Source organism: Dysidea avara, chromosome 1 (assembly GCF_963678975.1).
Source record: "Dysidea avara chromosome 1, odDysAvar1.4, whole genome shotgun sequence".
Taxonomy (NCBI): domain Eukaryota; kingdom Metazoa; phylum Porifera; class Demospongiae; order Dictyoceratida; family Dysideidae; genus Dysidea; species Dysidea avara.
This window is the reverse complement of record NC_089272.1, coordinates 34,910,831-34,929,247: the sequence shown is the minus strand read 5'-3', so window position 1 is coordinate 34,929,247 and position 18,417 is coordinate 34,910,831. Positions and strand designations below refer to the sequence as shown.

At 36.8% G+C, this 18,417-nt stretch overlaps 1 protein-coding gene across 1 annotated transcript in view; it reads right to left on the bottom strand.

Annotated features, from left to right (window-relative positions):
* Positions 1-18,417, bottom strand: part of LOC136246334 (hemicentin-1-like) — a 40,370-nt gene that overhangs the window by 9,043 nt on the left and 12,910 nt on the right. The window contains exons 7-18 of the mRNA XM_066037730.1: positions 16,208-16,459; positions 15,716-16,015; positions 13,822-14,088; positions 13,090-13,362; positions 12,160-12,447; positions 11,798-11,863; positions 9,305-9,616; positions 8,927-9,226; positions 3,963-4,066; positions 3,684-3,792; positions 2,656-2,922; positions 1,437-1,709 (exon numbers count right to left, since the gene is read on the bottom strand). Of these exons, the coding sequence (XP_065893802.1) occupies positions 1,437-1,709; positions 2,656-2,922; positions 3,684-3,792; positions 3,963-4,066; positions 8,927-9,226; positions 9,305-9,616; positions 11,798-11,863; positions 12,160-12,447; positions 13,090-13,362; positions 13,822-14,088; positions 15,716-16,015; positions 16,208-16,459 (2,811 nt within the window). The remainder of the gene's footprint in view (positions 1-1,436; positions 1,710-2,655; positions 2,923-3,683; positions 3,793-3,962; positions 4,067-8,926; positions 9,227-9,304; positions 9,617-11,797; positions 11,864-12,159; positions 12,448-13,089; positions 13,363-13,821; positions 14,089-15,715; positions 16,016-16,207; positions 16,460-18,417) is intronic.

Sequence of the window (18,417 nt, the reverse complement as noted above, 5' to 3'; positions counted from 1 at the left end):
AGAAACCAACCCGTTCATTAAGAGATGAACTATTTATGCCTTGGAGAGTTACACTTGAGACACTAGAAGGTAATTGAAGCTGGTAGTACGCGAAGTTGATAGCTGTCTGACAAGTTAATTAACTTGCTCGCGAGTGACCACACCCATTGCGAATGGCGTAGTAGAGTTTGGAATGTTGTTGGAGAGGCTGTAGAGGAAGAATTATTGCCTTATAAAGAGTTGTTTACTACTGTTGTACTTGAAAAAGTTCTTGTAGCAGCTGCTACATCATGTTTTCATGTTTGTTCCAGCTGCCATTCTTGTTATGGACGAATTTAACTGCAAAAGCGACGAATTCAATTGCAAAAGTGACGAATTCAATTGCAAACGGGACGAATTCAATTGCAAAACCGACAAATTCAATTGCAAACGGGACGAATTCAATTGCAAACGGGACGAATTCAATTGCAAAAGCGACGAACTCAATTGCAAACGGGACGAATTCAATTGCAAAGTCGCTGAATTCAATTGCAAAAACCTGTAGAGTAGTTCAACAAAGCTCTGTATATAAATCAATGGGCTTCATTTATCCGAACAAATTCACTTATCTGAACACTTTTGTGATTCAGCTGGAACACAGGTGTTCGGATAATGAAGGTCCCACTGTATTACATGCACTTTACAATAAATGAAGTTACGTACCAAACAAAACATTTGAGAAGGTTTTGAGTGTGTAACAGTGCCTCCCAACACTAAGATCTAGGCTTTGATTTTTATGTCGAGATAGTTGGCTACTCTATTAGAGCATCACAATCTTAATACACAAATTATTCCTTATTTTAATTGCAACAATAATTGTGACTGGGTCTGGGACAATTGGTATGTATTATTGCCCATGTCAGCATATTATATTTTTCACCTAGAACACAAAGTTACATGAATAAACTATCAAATTGCACAATCAAAATCAGCTAGACTTGAGTGGTCTGCTTTGCTGGCTGCTTTTCCCAAGCCCAGTGGCGATCAGTGTGGGGCCTTAATGGAGCTCTGGTCAGCCTGGGGGTGGCTCTATGTGGCTATACAGCTCTGTCGTGTTGAACAAAGACACATTCTGTGAATTTCCTCCATATAGTACAGCAGCTATGGACACAATTGATTGCTTTGCTCTTCCTGTTGTGTATTGCTATAACTCTAAAACGCATTCACCAGATAAGGCTGAAACATTAACAGCCCATTTATTTTTCTCTCCACACAACAAAGAAATCATTGTGAGAAAAATGCAGGTTTTTTGCTCAGTAGGTCACACATTATAACTCTCAGCAATAATATGGTAAAAACCAAACGATGGCAATAGAGCAATTCAGTAGTAGTACTCTGTAACTAAGTTGCAAGGGTTTTTTGATGAACCAACAAATACTGCATACACCACTGTGCAAATCAACACTGTAATTTAATACCTGTCAGAGTAGAAGTGTTAGATACAGTAATTCCTTCATTGTTAGTAGCAACACAATAGTAACCAGTATTGTTTTGGTTATAAATGGGATTAGAAATAGTGTATGTTGAATTAGTTGTATCCTCAATCTCCACTCCACTATCAGAACCAGACTCCACCTTGAACCAGCTATAACTAAGTGTAGAGAAACCTTCAGCTCTACAAGTGAAGTTCACCATCTCTCCTGGGTAGACTGACTGTGTTGTGACTGGATGTTCAACTATACTTGGATGAACTGTGTGAGATACAAAAAGTTTGCAATAGAGAGAGAGATGGAAAAAATATATATATATATAATGTACACAATATTATGTACCTGTAAGTATTTTTGCTACAAGATTGAGGCAAAGGTTATTATTTGTTTAAATGTTTGGAAAAAAAGCATTTAGAAGTACAATAAGTACTAGTGCCACAAGGGCCTGCCCCATAGCTACATTATTCACACATACAACAAAATGAATGTGCAACAGTGCAAATCTTCTCTTTAAACTTGAAGATTCAGGAAGTCTTTGTTAGAGATATGATCTATTAGCCAGCATGTTTGATAACATCCATAGCAATAAGTATATTATTTCCAGGGGGGGCAAAGCATTTTCTTACAAGGGATGTACAGTATATAAAGCTCTGTGACACTAACTTTTACATCATGATCAAGATACTCTAATAGAACAATTGTGTACTCTAATAGAACAATTGTGTACCCTAATACAGAATTCAGGAAAATATTCAGTTATAGTAGTTACTCTAATGAACTGTTAAAATTAGTCTAGCATAGGGTATAGCGTGTAAATAAGTCCTAGGTGGTATGTTTTTGGCAGAAAGCTTACTATGAAATTCAAATTCAATATACTGTAATGGAGCAGTCATCCTAATACAACAGTCAAATAGACGTTAATGATTATACTGAAATTACCTTCATATTCAATTTCAGAGGGCCTAATTTTCAAGATATTTCTGGGGCGTCCATGCCTAGTTTGGCATGCTTCACATTCTAAAGGTGTTAACTAGCTATATCAATCATAGGGACCCTATATTCTAATTCTCTTGGTGGTCCTGAGTGCCATATACTTCAAACGTGCACTAGCATACAGTATTATAAGTAACCAAAATTATGGCAATATATACATATACGTACATGCCAGTAGGCATTGTATTTATTGTGAAAAAAAAATCTTACTTACCTATTAGTCTAGCAGGAGTTGAATTGGAAAGAATTCCTAACATATTACTAGCTTCACAGAAATATAGTCCAGTGTCATTGTACAATACTGATGATATGTTGTAAGTGTTGTTAACCTCATTAACTAATAACATATCACTTCCTTCCATTGATGTATTTCTCATGAACCATTGGTAGGTAAATGGTGGATAACCAAACTCTGTACATTCAAATGTTATGTTAGTGCCCAAACTGACATTGTGAGCAGGAGGAGACACCACAGGTCTCTCTATACAGGGAATAAAGATAATGTTTCACAAAATATACAATACATTGACAGTGAGCTATAGCTACCATACTCCGACTGTTCTATAATACAGTCGGACTGTTCTATTAGAACATTTCAATCAACCTTGTGATACACTGCATATATTTTTCTCCAACAGCTCTATTCATGAGCATTAATACACATGTTATGTGTAGGACTAAACTTTATCAATTATAAATAATCATACAGTATGTAGTAGGAAATCCCCAATATTATCAGGGGGCATGTCCCCCAAAATGCCGTCCAGAAACACAGTTGTTCTTACATAGATGATATTGCATGCCCTGTATACATGTCTACTATGTATCTATGATACTCATAGCAATGCATGTTAGGATTAACCATGCTTGTTTACGATTCAGCAGTACAAATAATGATTGAGCACAATTACACACACCTTAATTATCCACAGATAGCTGTACTTGTTGTGATTGATCATATCAACCACACCTAGCACGGTCACAAATAGTATACAGGTAGTGCCTTGTATATCTATTATCTATGGCGTGGAGGCTTGGAAAGACCATGCCCCCTGATAATATTGTTTAGACTAGTCATCTTAGGCACACTTGAGGTACTCTAATAAAGCAGTCACTCTAATACAACAGCCAAGTTCAATATTCTAATAGAACAGTCACATGTTTATACATACCATAGCTATATGCTATAGCAAAAAAAGCTAGTAGCTATCAGCCTGATGTCTTTAGCTGACACAGAATTACCCCTCTCTGAAACCTCAGAATCTGGCGACTGACGCAAAAGAAATTCTTCAGCAAGAAACTGTCTTGCTTGAACTACAACTGTTGATGATGAAAACACTCGACCCTTAAACTGAGGGTACAAAGGCATTGGCAATGTATATAGTTTATATGTCTCCATGCCAATAAACCAAGAATGGAATAATGACAACATTTTTCTTTTCACATTTCAGACACCTGCATCATATTTATCAGCTGAACAAATGGAATTGTGAGTGAAGCAGAGGATCCCTTACTACTTACAGCCTTAGTAGCCGATTCAAATGGCTTCAACACTTTCACCACCTTTTCTACTAGCTGCCACTGTTTATTGTTTAATTCAGAATCAATTCTGCATTCAACTTCCACTGTGCAAATGGCTTATATTTGTTCAATGAGATGCTCTAACATGTAATAACTGGTAGTTCAGCTATATACCAACAAATCATCCTGTAGAGAGTTCAGCTAGAAACAAGACACCTTTCAGAGAGTTCAGCTACAAACAAATCACCCTGTAGAGAGATTAGCTAGAAACAAGTAATCTTGTAGAGAGTTCAGCTACAAAGAAACCATCCTGTACAGATTTCAGCTACAACCAAATCACCCTACAGAGAGTTCAGCTGCAAACAAATCACCCTATAGAGAGTTCAACTACAAACAAGTTGCCCTGTAGAGAGTTCAGCTACAAACAAGTCAACCTGTTCACGTGATAATCAAACAGTATGGTTGTACTGTTTAAATAGGGATCTCCCCAAAAATTACTGTACACATGCCGCCTAAACTTCCGCCTTCAAACTTCCGCTTTTACACAACAATAACAAACTCACCAGTGGGATATGCCTTTTAGGGTTGCAACGAGTGTAGGCCCTCAGCGCCTTGTCATTTCTTTTATTTTCAATTAGGCTACTGTTTATTTTCTTCGTTCAAAGAAACAATACAAGGCCTTAATTTTCTGTATCAACACTTTCTTTCAGCAGCATAATTATTTAGACACCACAGAATCATTTCAGAGCTGGATTTCAGAAGCACTTCAGTCCCGGTGCTACTATAAGAGGCATACTAGCTGGATATCTGTAACTTCATAATTGGGATCCTGTTCGCGATAGGTTCATGACCATACCCATCAAATAAAGATCTAGATGGACTAATAACAATAGAGTGCAGAGACCACACCTCTTAACAATCTAGCTATTCACTTAACCAGCAACACCACTTGGTTGAATCGACATACTCTAATAGAACAGTCACTCTAATACAACAGTCATGTATGATAGAACAGTCAACAAGTTACACTGTATCTAGCTATGCTACAATAAACACCAAACAAACCGGTATGCTAAAAATTGTTAATTTAAAGATGAAGTAGGGATCTATGCAATATAAAGCAGTAAAAATAGAGATGAATGATGATATTACAGCATAGCTCGGTGAGAAGTCCCTACTTTGGCACATTTGCTATAAATATACTTTGTGCAATGCCAAAGTAGGGACTTTCTCACCAAGCTATGCTGTAATACCATCATTCATATCTTGTTTCACTACTTTTTATTGTATAGATCCCTACTTCATTTTAAATTAACAATTTAAAATACCAATTATATACAGTAGTATTAACAAACGTGTGTACTTTCAACAGTTCAAAAGTGAAATATCAACAAATAAAAAATCTGTTCTGGACCTCTTCCTCCTTTCTGAAGAGAAACGACAGGTAAAAGGAGCCTCCAAAGCCAGCCATAGGCCAGCTTTGGAGTATACAAATATAAAAATAAGTGATATCTGTACCAAAACAGCCAAGCTGTAAAAGGGGTGTGGCCCCAAAAAGTCATGGTGTAAAATTCAACAGGTGTACAACAAATGACTGTGATGGTAAGTTAACGGCAAAAAATTCTATTGCAACAATTTAGGAGAATTTGTTGCCAAATCCTAGCAAACCTTGGAGAAGCAACACAAACTCACATGAATTGTCGGAATTTTTTTGCTGATAACCTACCATACATTTCTTGGCAACCACCTTGGATTTCATTTTTTTTTTTCACTAATGGCTTTTGGGTTTTTTTTTTACAGCTTGATGAATTTGGGATAGATAATGTGGTATAATATTATCCAAAACAGCCAAGCTGTAAAAAAAAGAGTGCGGCCCTCAAAAAGGCTATGGTGAAAAAAGTTGTGAAATCCAAGGTGGTGGCCAAGAAATGGCTGTGATGGTAGGTTAATGGTAAAAATTTTAATAACGGCAATTTAGGTGAATTTGTGCCAAGACCAAGCGGCACCAAAATTCACCTGAATTGTCGTTATTAAAATTTTTACCATTAACCTACCATCACAGCCATTTCTTGGCCGTCACCTTGGATTTCACATCTTTTTTCACCATAGCCTTTTTGAGAGCCGCACTCTTTTTTTTACAGCTTGGCTGTTTTGGATTAGATTTCACTCCTTTTTGCATTTGTATAACCTGACTTTTTAAACCTATCTTTTTTTCTTGCAGGAAGAAGAAAAGATTAAGCAGATGTTAAATACTTTAAATATTTCTGATTTTATCATTAAATGTACAATTTATATACATATAATTCGTATATTTATTACAGAATTATCTACATGGTTGTTTCTTTGTAACTGAACACTCTACAAGGTGACGTTTGCTAGCTGATGTCTCTACAGGGCCACTAGTTTGTAGCTGAACTCTCTACATGGTAGTTTCTTTGTAACCGAACTCTCTACAAGGTGACTTCTTCTAGCTGATCTTTCTACAGGGTGGTTTGTTTGTAGCTGAACTCTCCACAAGGTAACTTCTTCTAGCTGATCTCTCTACAGGGTGAATTGTTTGTAGCTGAACTCTCTACAAGATAACTTCTTCTAGCTGCTGAACTCTCTACGTGGTGGTTTCTTTGTGGCTGAACTCTCTACAAGGTGTCTTCTTCTAGCTGAACTATCTCTTTCCATAGTTGAACTCCCCACAAGGTAACTTCTTCTAGCTGATTAATCTACAGAGTGAATTGTTTGTTACTGAACTCTCTACAGGGTGATTTGTTTGTAGCTGATCTCTATACAGGTTACTTGTTTCTAGCTGATCTCTTGAATTCTCTTCAGGGTGACTGCTCTATTAGAATATCTCGATCTTGTACTTGCCAAGGGTGGTCACTAACAATACTCCTGTACAACCATCTGCGACCAGGATCAAGGTTTTCGATCGACGAAAATTTACCTTGATCGCTTGATTTTTCCTTAGAAACAGTGTTGCTTGCTTGATAATTCCGTAAATGTTTATTTTGTTTGCGAGCTAGATTAGTCACCACTTTCTAGGACATCTTGATCGCTTGATTCAGTACTAATTTATCTCTTGATCGCTTAGTTTGATTTTGATCCCGGACACAGATGAATTAGGCAACGTTATGGGCTAATCAGGTCTCAGAACTGGCTAAAATGAAACAACATTTACAGTGCTGGTCTTTATTCAACACCACAGAGCAGTAAAGCCACACACAGCCATCTCCAGAATTACCAGAGCTCCATTAGGCTTGTAAGGACTGCTACTGTACTTGGAAAAAGTAACCAACAAAAGCAGACCACTCAAGTCTAGCTGATTTTTTATTGTGAAATTTAATTAGGTCTGTGTCATTTACGTATCCCTTGGGGCTTAATAGGTAGCAAAAGCATTGAGCATAATGCCAGCATAATAGGCACAGTTTTTGTGCATTAGTTATCAGAGAATCTGAAACTTCACATATTTTGCGTAATGCAGATTGGGATAGTGTGCATGCAAACACAATAAAAATCAGATTTACAGCTATTTGTGAAGGAAAGACCAGTTGAAGATCAATATACTCTAATAGAACAGTCTCTGCATGTTGAAATATCCTATTAGAATGTTCACAGATGTATTAGATACTCTATTAGAGCAGTTAAGGCACAATTTAAATAAGCATAGCATAATGGAAATTTTGTAGCATTGCTCAAAACCACAATAGGCAATTTGAAAAACACAATAGGCCTAAATGTGATAGTTAATTCATATGGCTTTGTGTTCTTGGTAAAAAATCAAATCTGCTGTCAAATTTGCTGTAAGACTGGATTTCCCATAACCAGTTACATATTGCTTTCAATTCATAAATGTTCCATTAGATCTTTCACTCTATATTCACCGCTCTAATAGAGAATATCGATCTATATCTAATGTTGCATAATGATAGTGTAAGACTTTGTAGCTTTTGTCTATGGCAAAATTCAATTTTTAATGATTTACTGATATTACTAATAAAGTGGCCATGCTAGTAGCTATGGGGACTTTGTACAGGGAGTATTTGGTAATTTAGTATTAACATTTTTGCTATTGTAGCATTTATGAATTCAAAAAAGGGCAAAGGTGAGGCATATAGTAAATAACGCAATACAAATATTATACATACTGTATTCAACTACATTAGAAGTCTCCCTGTATAGAGTTCAGCTACAACAAGTTGTCCTGTAGAGACTTCAGTTACAGGCAAATCATGCACCCTGGAGAGAGTTCAGCTACAATAAGTATAAACAAGTCACACTGTAGAGAGTTCGGTTACAAACAAGTCACCTTGTAGAGAGTTCAGTTCTAACAAATAGCCCTACAGAGAGTCTAGCTATGTACATTGGAAGTCACTATAGAGAGTTCAGCTGCAAACAAGGTACCTTGTAGAGATTTCTGATAAAAGCCATGAAACCTGTCAGAGAGAATTCATGTAATAATACTGTTTTTTTTTTATTGCATCAATATATGCAAAAGAATTCTGTTCTTGATATCTTTCTCCTTTCTGCAGTAAAGAAAAAACACAAGTAAAAGAACCTCCAAATTAAGCCACAGGCCTTTGGAGTATACAAGTATAAAAAGAAGCGAAATCTATACCAAAACAGTCAAGCTGTGAAAAAGGGTGTGGTCTCAAAAAAGCCTTGGGTGAAAAATATGCAGAATGCAATTGGTAGCTTAAAAATGGTTGTGATGCTAGGTATAGTAAATGACAAATATTTTAATTTGGTGCTGAATCGAAGGCAACACAGTTTCACCTGTTAGTTATAAAATTTCCATTAACCTACGTACGATCACAGCCATTTCTTGGCCACCAACTTGGATTTCACTTCTTTTTTCACCCTGGCTTTTTAGGGTAGCGCACCCTTTTTTCTCATAGGTCGGCTGTTTTGATATAGATTTTATGTATATACAGCACATGTATGCTTGTTAACTACTACTAATCCATACTCACCTACTACACTGATGTTCATCATGTCACTCTTCACATTATCAACGAACACAGTACTGTTAGCTTCACAGTGGTACAGGCCAGTATCAATAAAGTCAGCCATTATAACTCTCAGTATACTAGTAATACTATTCACTGACGTATTGTCAACAATATATCTATTACTACTATTAGTGATCATGGTATTGTTGAGGTACCATTGTACAGATGGTGTAGGGAATCCTTCTGCTGTACACTGTAGTGTAAAACTGTTATTAATAACCTCCTCCTGATTCATTGGATGAGTAGTGAACACTGGTCCAACTGTTAACAACATTTTAACTCATTCACTTTCACACATACACAAAGTGAGATGAAACGTAGAAATATGAACTAACTCACCATAGACAGTGACAGTATTACTACTAGATCCAACATTATTAGTCACAGTACAAGTGTAATTTCCTCCATCAAGTGTAGTTACATTACTAATAGTAAGGTTGTTGGTGTTAGTAGTTGTGTCATTTGACAATGTGTTAGTCCTGCCCCAACTGTATTCTAATTGTGGTCCACCCTCTGATGAACAATGTAATTGTAACTGACTCCCATGAGGGTATATGTTGTTACCAATGAAGTTTACACCATATGGAGCAACTGTGAAGATAAACAGAAGAGACCATTTATGATTAGTAAGAAAGCCATACTGCAAAATGTCTAACACAATAAAAATAGCAAGTTGATGTTGTACTACATATGTATATACCGTACATATGTACTTCTAAATACCAGGTGAGTGCCCCCAGTGATATTTATCACTTATACCACAGCTGCTTGGTATTTGCTGATATATACACCCGCAACCCTCAGACTTTGGGTGTATATGTCAGCAAATCCCTCACAGCCATGGTATAACTATTTAAAAAGTATGCCACATAAACAATTATGCACATTTTAATTGCTTTGGTATACAGTGAAACAAGCTCAAATCAATAAAATGTATACACCACCGTATCATGGGAAATAATAAAGAAAATCCTTGTTTCATGTTTGTACAGCAAAAGGCAAGTGTGTTATGGGCGCTTATTCATAGAAATAAAATTTACTGTCATCATTTGTTTATTGAAATTTCTGGCTGTACTGATATTACGAGTATCTCTGTATCAGTAAATTGCAAGTCTAAAATGCAGACATTTCACTCACCTAGTAGCACGTATAAGTAGCATAGCCACACTCAATGTGACATTGTGGTCAAGTGGTGAGTTCTTATGGGTTGATGTGGGTTTGAAACCCAGATCAGTTACAATCCATTCTTTTTTTCATTTCTGAAGCTTTTTTTACCACCACTTTTTTGCTAGTCACTTGCTGCACAGTCATAGATACGCAACAATAGTACAAATAGAATTGCAAGCTTATTTGATAAAGGAATGTAACATAGCCACTATTATGCTGTATCTAAATATGTACCATGAAACCACTTAACTTCAAAGCCAAATTCCAGGGTACATATCTTATAAACCCTGGCTGGCCATGGTACATTTAAGTTAAACCATGGCTGGCTATGGTACATTTAAAATAAACCATGGCTGGCCATGATACATTTAAATGTACCATGGCCTTGATATATCTGATGAGGTAACGTTGTTTGTTTTTATAAGAATCCTGGCAGTATTCGATTGTGGGAGTTTATTATTACTCACGTGATGAAAACCATGAACCCGATTTTGCATTCTACAGCACTCATACGAAGGCGATTCGACACCCTTACCACCCTATGAGTTGACAGACGGAAGTTTAAGGTGAGAACTAGTATCATGGTTAATTTACAATCGCGTGTCCGCGTGTTTGATTACGTACCATGCCCACTTTTCGTATATCACGAGGTAACCACTCTACAGCGAAGCTTACCCCTCTGAATGTTTAGAAAACATTGTAAACAGTGGTTAAACGATGTAGCAACTTTGAAACACTTGTTAAATCGCAAAATTGAGTGTTTCCGTGATATTCATAGGATTTTCCCGTTTATGTTAACAAACGTAACTGCAACGTTACTTGCTGCTGACCCATAATCGAATTTTACAAGACTCTCTATATAATAAATCCAGCGGGTTGCCTCGTATTGGCTTGGGTGATTAATCGCCCACCACAGTAGGCTATTAGCCTACATGGTACATATCAGTTGTATCACGTGCCCTCGTGATTTGCCTGATATGTACACCCACGCTCTCGGGCCTAACGGCCCTCGAGCTTGGGTGTACATATCAGGCAAATCACTCGGGTACATGATACAACTATTACATAATGAATAATGGTTACACTTGTGAAGTATCATCTGTGTCTTTAATATTGGTTTACTAGACAACCTTTATCAGAAAAAGACAATAAGCTGTTTTGCCAACAAAACAGCCTCTTGGTAATTGTGCTTACATAACGTGCAATGGAAAAAGGTACATATGAAGATTTCAGTGGTGAGATATGCAAGCACAATGAGCTTTATCCGAAATTACATCACAGGCATAAAAATGGCAGCTGTAGTGTGGGGACATTCGTAAAATTTGTATGGGCGACAATGGGAAGAAAATTTTGAACGGAAATATCTCAGCCAAGAAGGAAGGTATCGAACTCTAACTAGCAGGTATGGCTATAAGACATTACAATAAGTGCGTAAAAGCGATTTTCAGTTGATTTTCAAAACAACGCTAGATTCCTATTCTTTCAGCTAATTTATAACCATACCTGCTGGTTAGAGTTCGATATCTTCCGTCTTAGCTGAGATATCGCCGTTCAAAAATTTTCTTCCCATAGTCGCCCATACAAATTTCACGAACGTCCCCACACTAAAGCGGCCATTTTATGTTTGTGACGTAATTTCGGATAAGGCTCATTGCTAACACTTACCAGAATGATCACCTCTAAGCCAAGAACTTATGTGCAGAATATCACTACCAAACTCAACAATTAAATCTACATAAGTACTATACTGTATACTTCATGGTAAGAATGGACAACCTCTCAAGATGAAAAAGAATAAGCATCTAAAATATGACAATCAAATTCAAGGTATTTTGCACCATGATCACTAGAAGAGAAACCCTGACATGTCCACATGACAATACAGTGTAGTTTACAAATTGATTTGAAGATATCAAACCTTTGGCTTTTGGACCATAACTAAGGTGCATACTGTACTGTAATTGCACATTAATTTTGTATTCTCTTAAATGTACTACCACAAACTGAAGTATATGATTATGACTCACCAAACAGAGTGTACATATCTGAAGTGTCATTCATTCCATCAATAGTGGCTATACAGTAATAAGTACCAGTATCACTGGTTGATGAGGATAAGATGTTATGAGTTACACTGTTATTACCATTGGCCACTGTTGACAATGATGAACCATCATCAAACAGCCACATGGTCATGATCCGAGGACCACCACTAGCACTACAAGTCATTAACTGACTGTTAGTAAAGTTGAGTAACAATGAAGTATTGGTTGGTGGTGGAGTGAAGGTGATGTTAGTGATTTTAGATCTGAGAACTAGATTGGAATAAAATACATAATTGATATATCTGCGGATCATAACCAATTACACATGTATACTATCCTTCTCTAAGCATGTACTTTGTGTTAGACAGTTAGCAATTCACTGCTGGAAGGCAACAAGTAATTTTGCACTAGGAATAGAAAACTTAGTATTGTATATACGTAGAAATAAAGAGTATTACAGGCTTGAGGGAAGACCCTTTTAGATTCTACACAGTATTTGGAAGTGAATTACAATATACAGTAATAGGGCAGGCAGCAGGATCACTCTAATAGAACAGTTACTATGTTGCAAGGGTCTTTCAATGTAATGCAACCACACCTTACCCAAATAAAAATATGGCCTTAAGCATAGCAATCAGGGAAAGGGGGCTGGACCCCTATTCTTTTCATGATTTTAATCTCACAAAAGACCAATATTCTCTAATAGAACAGTGAGTTGTTCTAATTGAGCAGTAAGTATGTTAAGTTGTTATCAGAAATAATCTTACAGGAGATAAAATTACTGTGCCTTAGAGAGATTATGCTTTGCACATTACAGTACAAGTACTAAGTTGCACACTATCGTATGTACGTATCTAGCATCGGAGCAGAGACCCTACTGTATACTTACGAAGATGCAACATAATTATGTACCTATCAGAGTGGAAGTGTTTGATACAGCAATTCCCTCATTGTTAGTAGCAACACAATAGTAACCAGTATTGTTCTGGTTATAAATGGGATTGGAAATAGTGTATATTGGATTAGTTGTATTCCCAATCTCCACTCCAATATCAGAACCAGACTCCACCATGAACCAGCTATAACTAAGTGTAGAGAAACCTTCAGCTCTACAACTGAAGTTCACCATCTCTCCTGGGTAGACTGACTGTATTGTGACTGGATGTTCAACTATGCTTGGACGAACTGTGTGAGGTAAGCAAATAAGCATTAGTTGTAATTATTATATCTATTATAGCCATGTGTATATGCATATGTATATTTTGTGGTAGTAAGGGTAGCGATGGGTGAGATACGTAAGTAAGTAAATTATGTAAATATCAGGTAGTGTACAATTTTGATTCTTCCTACAAGGCAATGTACATAAGTATAATTATTATGTGTATAATAACGTGAAACAAACAGCAGTATTTACATTGAGATAAGAGAAATAAATGCATACATATTCAATCTTTTTGTCAAAAGTTCATTTAAATCCCTAATTAAGCAGTTGTAGTTCTAATACTATGAATTTCTATTTCAATCTAAAAACTGTAATTGATGAAATATGCACTAGCAGTAGCAAACTACATTTTATAGCACCACGTGGCAGTGACCTACAGTACGGTATTATGGTATTCATTTGTACAACTATAACATTCTCACCCTTTAGACTAGCAGGAGTTGAATTAGAAAGAATTCCGAACATATTACTAGCTTCACAGAAATATAGTCCAGTGTCATTGTACAATACTGATGATATGTTGTAAGTGTTTTTATCCTCTTCAACTAATAACTTATCACTTCCTTCCATTGATGTATTTCTCATGAACCATTGGTAGGTAAATGGTGGAGAACCAAACTCTGTACATTCAAATGTTATGTTAGTGCCCAAACTGACATTGTGAGTGGGTGGGGTTACCACTGGTCTCGCTACACAAGAGTAAAGATACTATATAGAAATACGTAAATATAGTAAATAGGCTTGTATCAAAAGCATACAGTATGCCAAAAATGTTTGAATATGTTTTATTTTCCTTTGTGTGGATGTGACACAACCCACAAAGGTGCTGGAATGACCACCATTACCCTTACCAACAAAGCTGTCAACAATGTTACTATAGCAGTTAATAACAAATTAATAGCTACACACACAACTGTTTGTAATTTCACTGCAATAATCATACAATTCTGTCTTAAATTGTTCACTAGACTGTCCATCATTGCAAGTCCAGTGAATTCTTGGTTAGATTCAGGGGCTGTTTGATATTGATGCCTTCAACGATGGCCACACTTGTGAACAACAATTAGATAGCTGTACTAACTCACGTACATACACCCTATATCTAGCATTCCTCTGTTGTGCTCCTCATCCTCCTGTCCCACTATTAAGTGAATTCTAATGCTAACAGATCACAAATCATGTGATAACTTGAAATTACTAGCTACAAATTAATCACGGGTAGGTACTAGTTTATTCACTACCATTGTGGCATTCTAGGCCATCATAAACTGTATTAAACAGTTACCTTATTCTTGATTGTAATTCCAGATTTTTGCATTAAGAACCATGCATGCTCATGCACTACAGAAAATATAGTGCTTGATTATGGTCTCAAGCCTAACATAGCACTCAGTTTTGTGTTGTGCTATATTTGTCTCTTAACCACACTAGGCACTGGCGAATTATGCCGGCATAATTTAAAGCATAATAGGTGACCAAAACATCAAGCATAATGCCAGCATAATAGGGACGATGTTTGATAATTTGATTAAAATGCGCAATACGCGCGCCTGAAAGAAAGCAAATATTCACTGCCAATATAGTATTATTAATTCATTTCATATTTAGAAACAAATGTAACTTATTAAACCATTTCTTTGTTCACTTTGTAAAAATAAGAGCAAGATACTCTAATAGAGCAGTCTCTTACTCTAATACAGCAGTCAGGATAAGCTGATATACTCTAATGAAACAGTCAGTTCTAGAGCATAATCTTGATTTTGAAAGAATAATTATGAGCATAATAGGCTTAATTTTTGAGCAATGCTCAAAAGCATAATACGTAGGTAAAATTTTGGGGCATAATAGACCGGAGCCTAGACCACACCCTCATGCTATATTTTCCATATTGCACATGCAGCAAAGCTTTAACTGATATAAAGGCATTGCTACTGATGGTTAACACATGTATGTACACATGTAGTTTTCAACTACATGTAAATCCCATACACGGTTTATCCTGTAAATATGACAAACTCTAATCATTTTATGCGAATAAATGTACTCATCACACTAAATGTATTAGCAAACTTGTTATGTGAATGGTACTTACCTGCCAAACGTCATGGTGTACCTGTACACTCATGCCTACAGTATCATTATGCTCTATAACTACCCTTGCATATTAAGTTCAGCGAATACCAATTTACATCTCCAATAATTTGCTCACTTAAAGGTACAGTGTATTATATATATATTAAGGTACAGCGTAGTGTGATATATAGTTATAGTGTGCTGAATGTATGTATACAGTTCATGTACTTAATCCATACTCACCTACTACACTGATATTCATCATGTCACTCTTCACATTATCAACAAACACACTACTATTAGCTTCACAGTGGTACAGGCCAGTATCAGTAAAGTTAGCCATTATAACTCTCAGTATACTAGTAATACTGTTCATTGATGTAGTGTCAACAATATATCTATTACTAGTATTAGTGATCATGGTATTGTTGAGGTACCATTGTATAGATGGTGTAGGGAATCCTTCTGCTGTACACTGTAGTGTAAAACTGTTATTAATAACCTCCTCCTGATTCATTGGATGAGTAGTGAACACTGGTCCAACTGTTAACAACATTTTAATTTATTCCAAGCTTTACACACACACACACACACACACACACACACACACACACACACACACACACACACACATGCACGCACGCACGCATGCACGCACACACACACATGCATGCACGCAAACACACACACAGAAACAAAGTAAGATAAAAACATACAAAATATGAACTAACTCACCATAGACAGTGACAGTATTACTACTAGATCCAGCATCATTAGTGACAGTACAAGTGTAATTTCCTCCATCAAGTGTAGTTACACTACTAATAGTAAGGTTGTTGGTGTTAGTAGTTGTGTCATTTGACAATGTGTTAGTCCTGCTCCAACTGTATTCTAATTGTGGTCCACCCTCTGATGAACAATGTAATTGTAACTGACTCCCATGAGAGTATGTGTTGTTACCAGTGATGTTTACATCATATGGAGCAACTGTGTAGAGAAGTAGAAGAGACTGTTTACATTGGTAAAGTAGAGGCTTGTTTTATCAGTCATCAGTATTGGGGGTAACGCATTACTTATGTAACAAGTTACGTAATATTATTACTTTTGTTATAACTATGTAAGTGATAGAACAAAATACGCTATGAATGAATCAAGACACACGGTAGTGTGTCGTGCGGCCCAAGAAGCCGGCGCGCAACCCCGTGAGTATATTGACAGGAAGAAAGAAAACGCAATTTTCGCACCTCCGTAGCTCTGTGCTGCCTTGATGAAACAAGACAAATTTTGCTGTGTAGATTCCCTCCAACTTCAGTACTCCACATTCCAAATTTGAGCGAAATCGCTTCAGGCATTCCTGAGATATGCGACTTCAAAAATTGGCTTAGTTTCTTCGTTTTTTTTTTTTCTTCTTATTTTTCTTCCTCTTTTCGCACACTTACAAAAAGTGTTATAAAACGCGAACGCGTTATCCGATTGCCTTGAAATTTGGCACACAGAAGGGGGGTATAATGGTGCATCTCGGTACCAACTTTGGCTGGAATACCATAAACAGGCAAAGAGTTATGAGCGATTATGCACGAAAAATAACACCAATATGTTGTCACGCCTACAGGGTAAACCGCGTATGGGAAGAAGCTGAAAATCGGTGGGTGAATACGTTAACTATTCAACCTCAAACCTTTTGTGGTTTGAAAGAAATCGAGCTAAAAACCAGGAAGATACAGTGAAAAAATCAACAGTGTGTAACAATTACGCAATCGAGATTAGCTAATTTTTTTATTTTATTATTATTATTATTATTATGCTTGCCACGCCTACCAGATAAACCACTTGGGGTAATGCTTTGAAAATCGCTGTACAGATGGAGTTATCATCTTAGAAAGGCTCTTCAATGGTGTAGAAGAATCAGACTTAAAGCCACGGAGTTATAACACGAAATCCAACTTGGTGTAGCAAGTGCGAGATCGAGATACTCTAATAGAGCAGTCATCCTAATAGAGCAGTCACCCTGAACTGAATTCAAGAGATCAGTTAGAAATAAGTAACCTGTATAGAGATCAGCTACAAACAAATCAGCCTGTAGAGAGTTCAGCTACAAACAATTCACCCTGTTCAGACATCAGTTAGAAGAAGTTTTCTTGTAAAAAGTTCAGCTACAAACAAATCACCCTGTAGAGAGATAAGGAAGAAGAAGTTACCTTGTAGATCGTTCAGCTACAAACAATTCACCCTGTAAAGAGATCAGCTAGAAGAAGTTACCTTGTAGAGAGTTCAGCTACAAAGAAGCCATCATGTAGAGAATTCAGCCGCAAACAAATCATGTATAGAGAGTTCAGCTACAAACAAATCTCCCTGTAGAGAGATCAGCTAGAAGAAGTTTCCTTGTAGAGAGTTGTGCTACAAACAAATCACCCTGTAGAAAGATCAGCTAGAAGAAATCACCTTGTAGAGAGTTCAGCTTCAAAGAAACAATCATGTGAGAGTTCAGGTACAAACAAATTGTCCTGTAGAGAGATCAGCTAGAAGAAGTTACCTTGTAGAGAGTTCAGCTACAAAGAAACCATCACGTAGATAGTTCAGGTACAAACAAATCACCCTGTAGAAAGATCAGCTATAGAAGAAATCACCTTGTAGAGAGTTCAGCTACAAAGAATCTATCATGTAGAGAGTTCAACCACAAACAAATCACCCTGTAGAAAGATCAGCTATAGAAGAAATCACCTTGTAGAGAGTTCAGCTACAAAGAAACCATCATGTAGAGAGTTCAGCTGCAAACAAATCACCTGTAGAGAGTTAAGCTACAAACAAATCTCCCTGTAGAGAGATCAGCTAGAAGAAGTCACCTTGCAGGGAGTTCAGTTACAAAGAAATAAACCATGTAGAGAGTTCAGCTGCAAACAAATCACCTGTAGAGAGTTCAGCTAGAAACAAGTCACCCTGTAGAG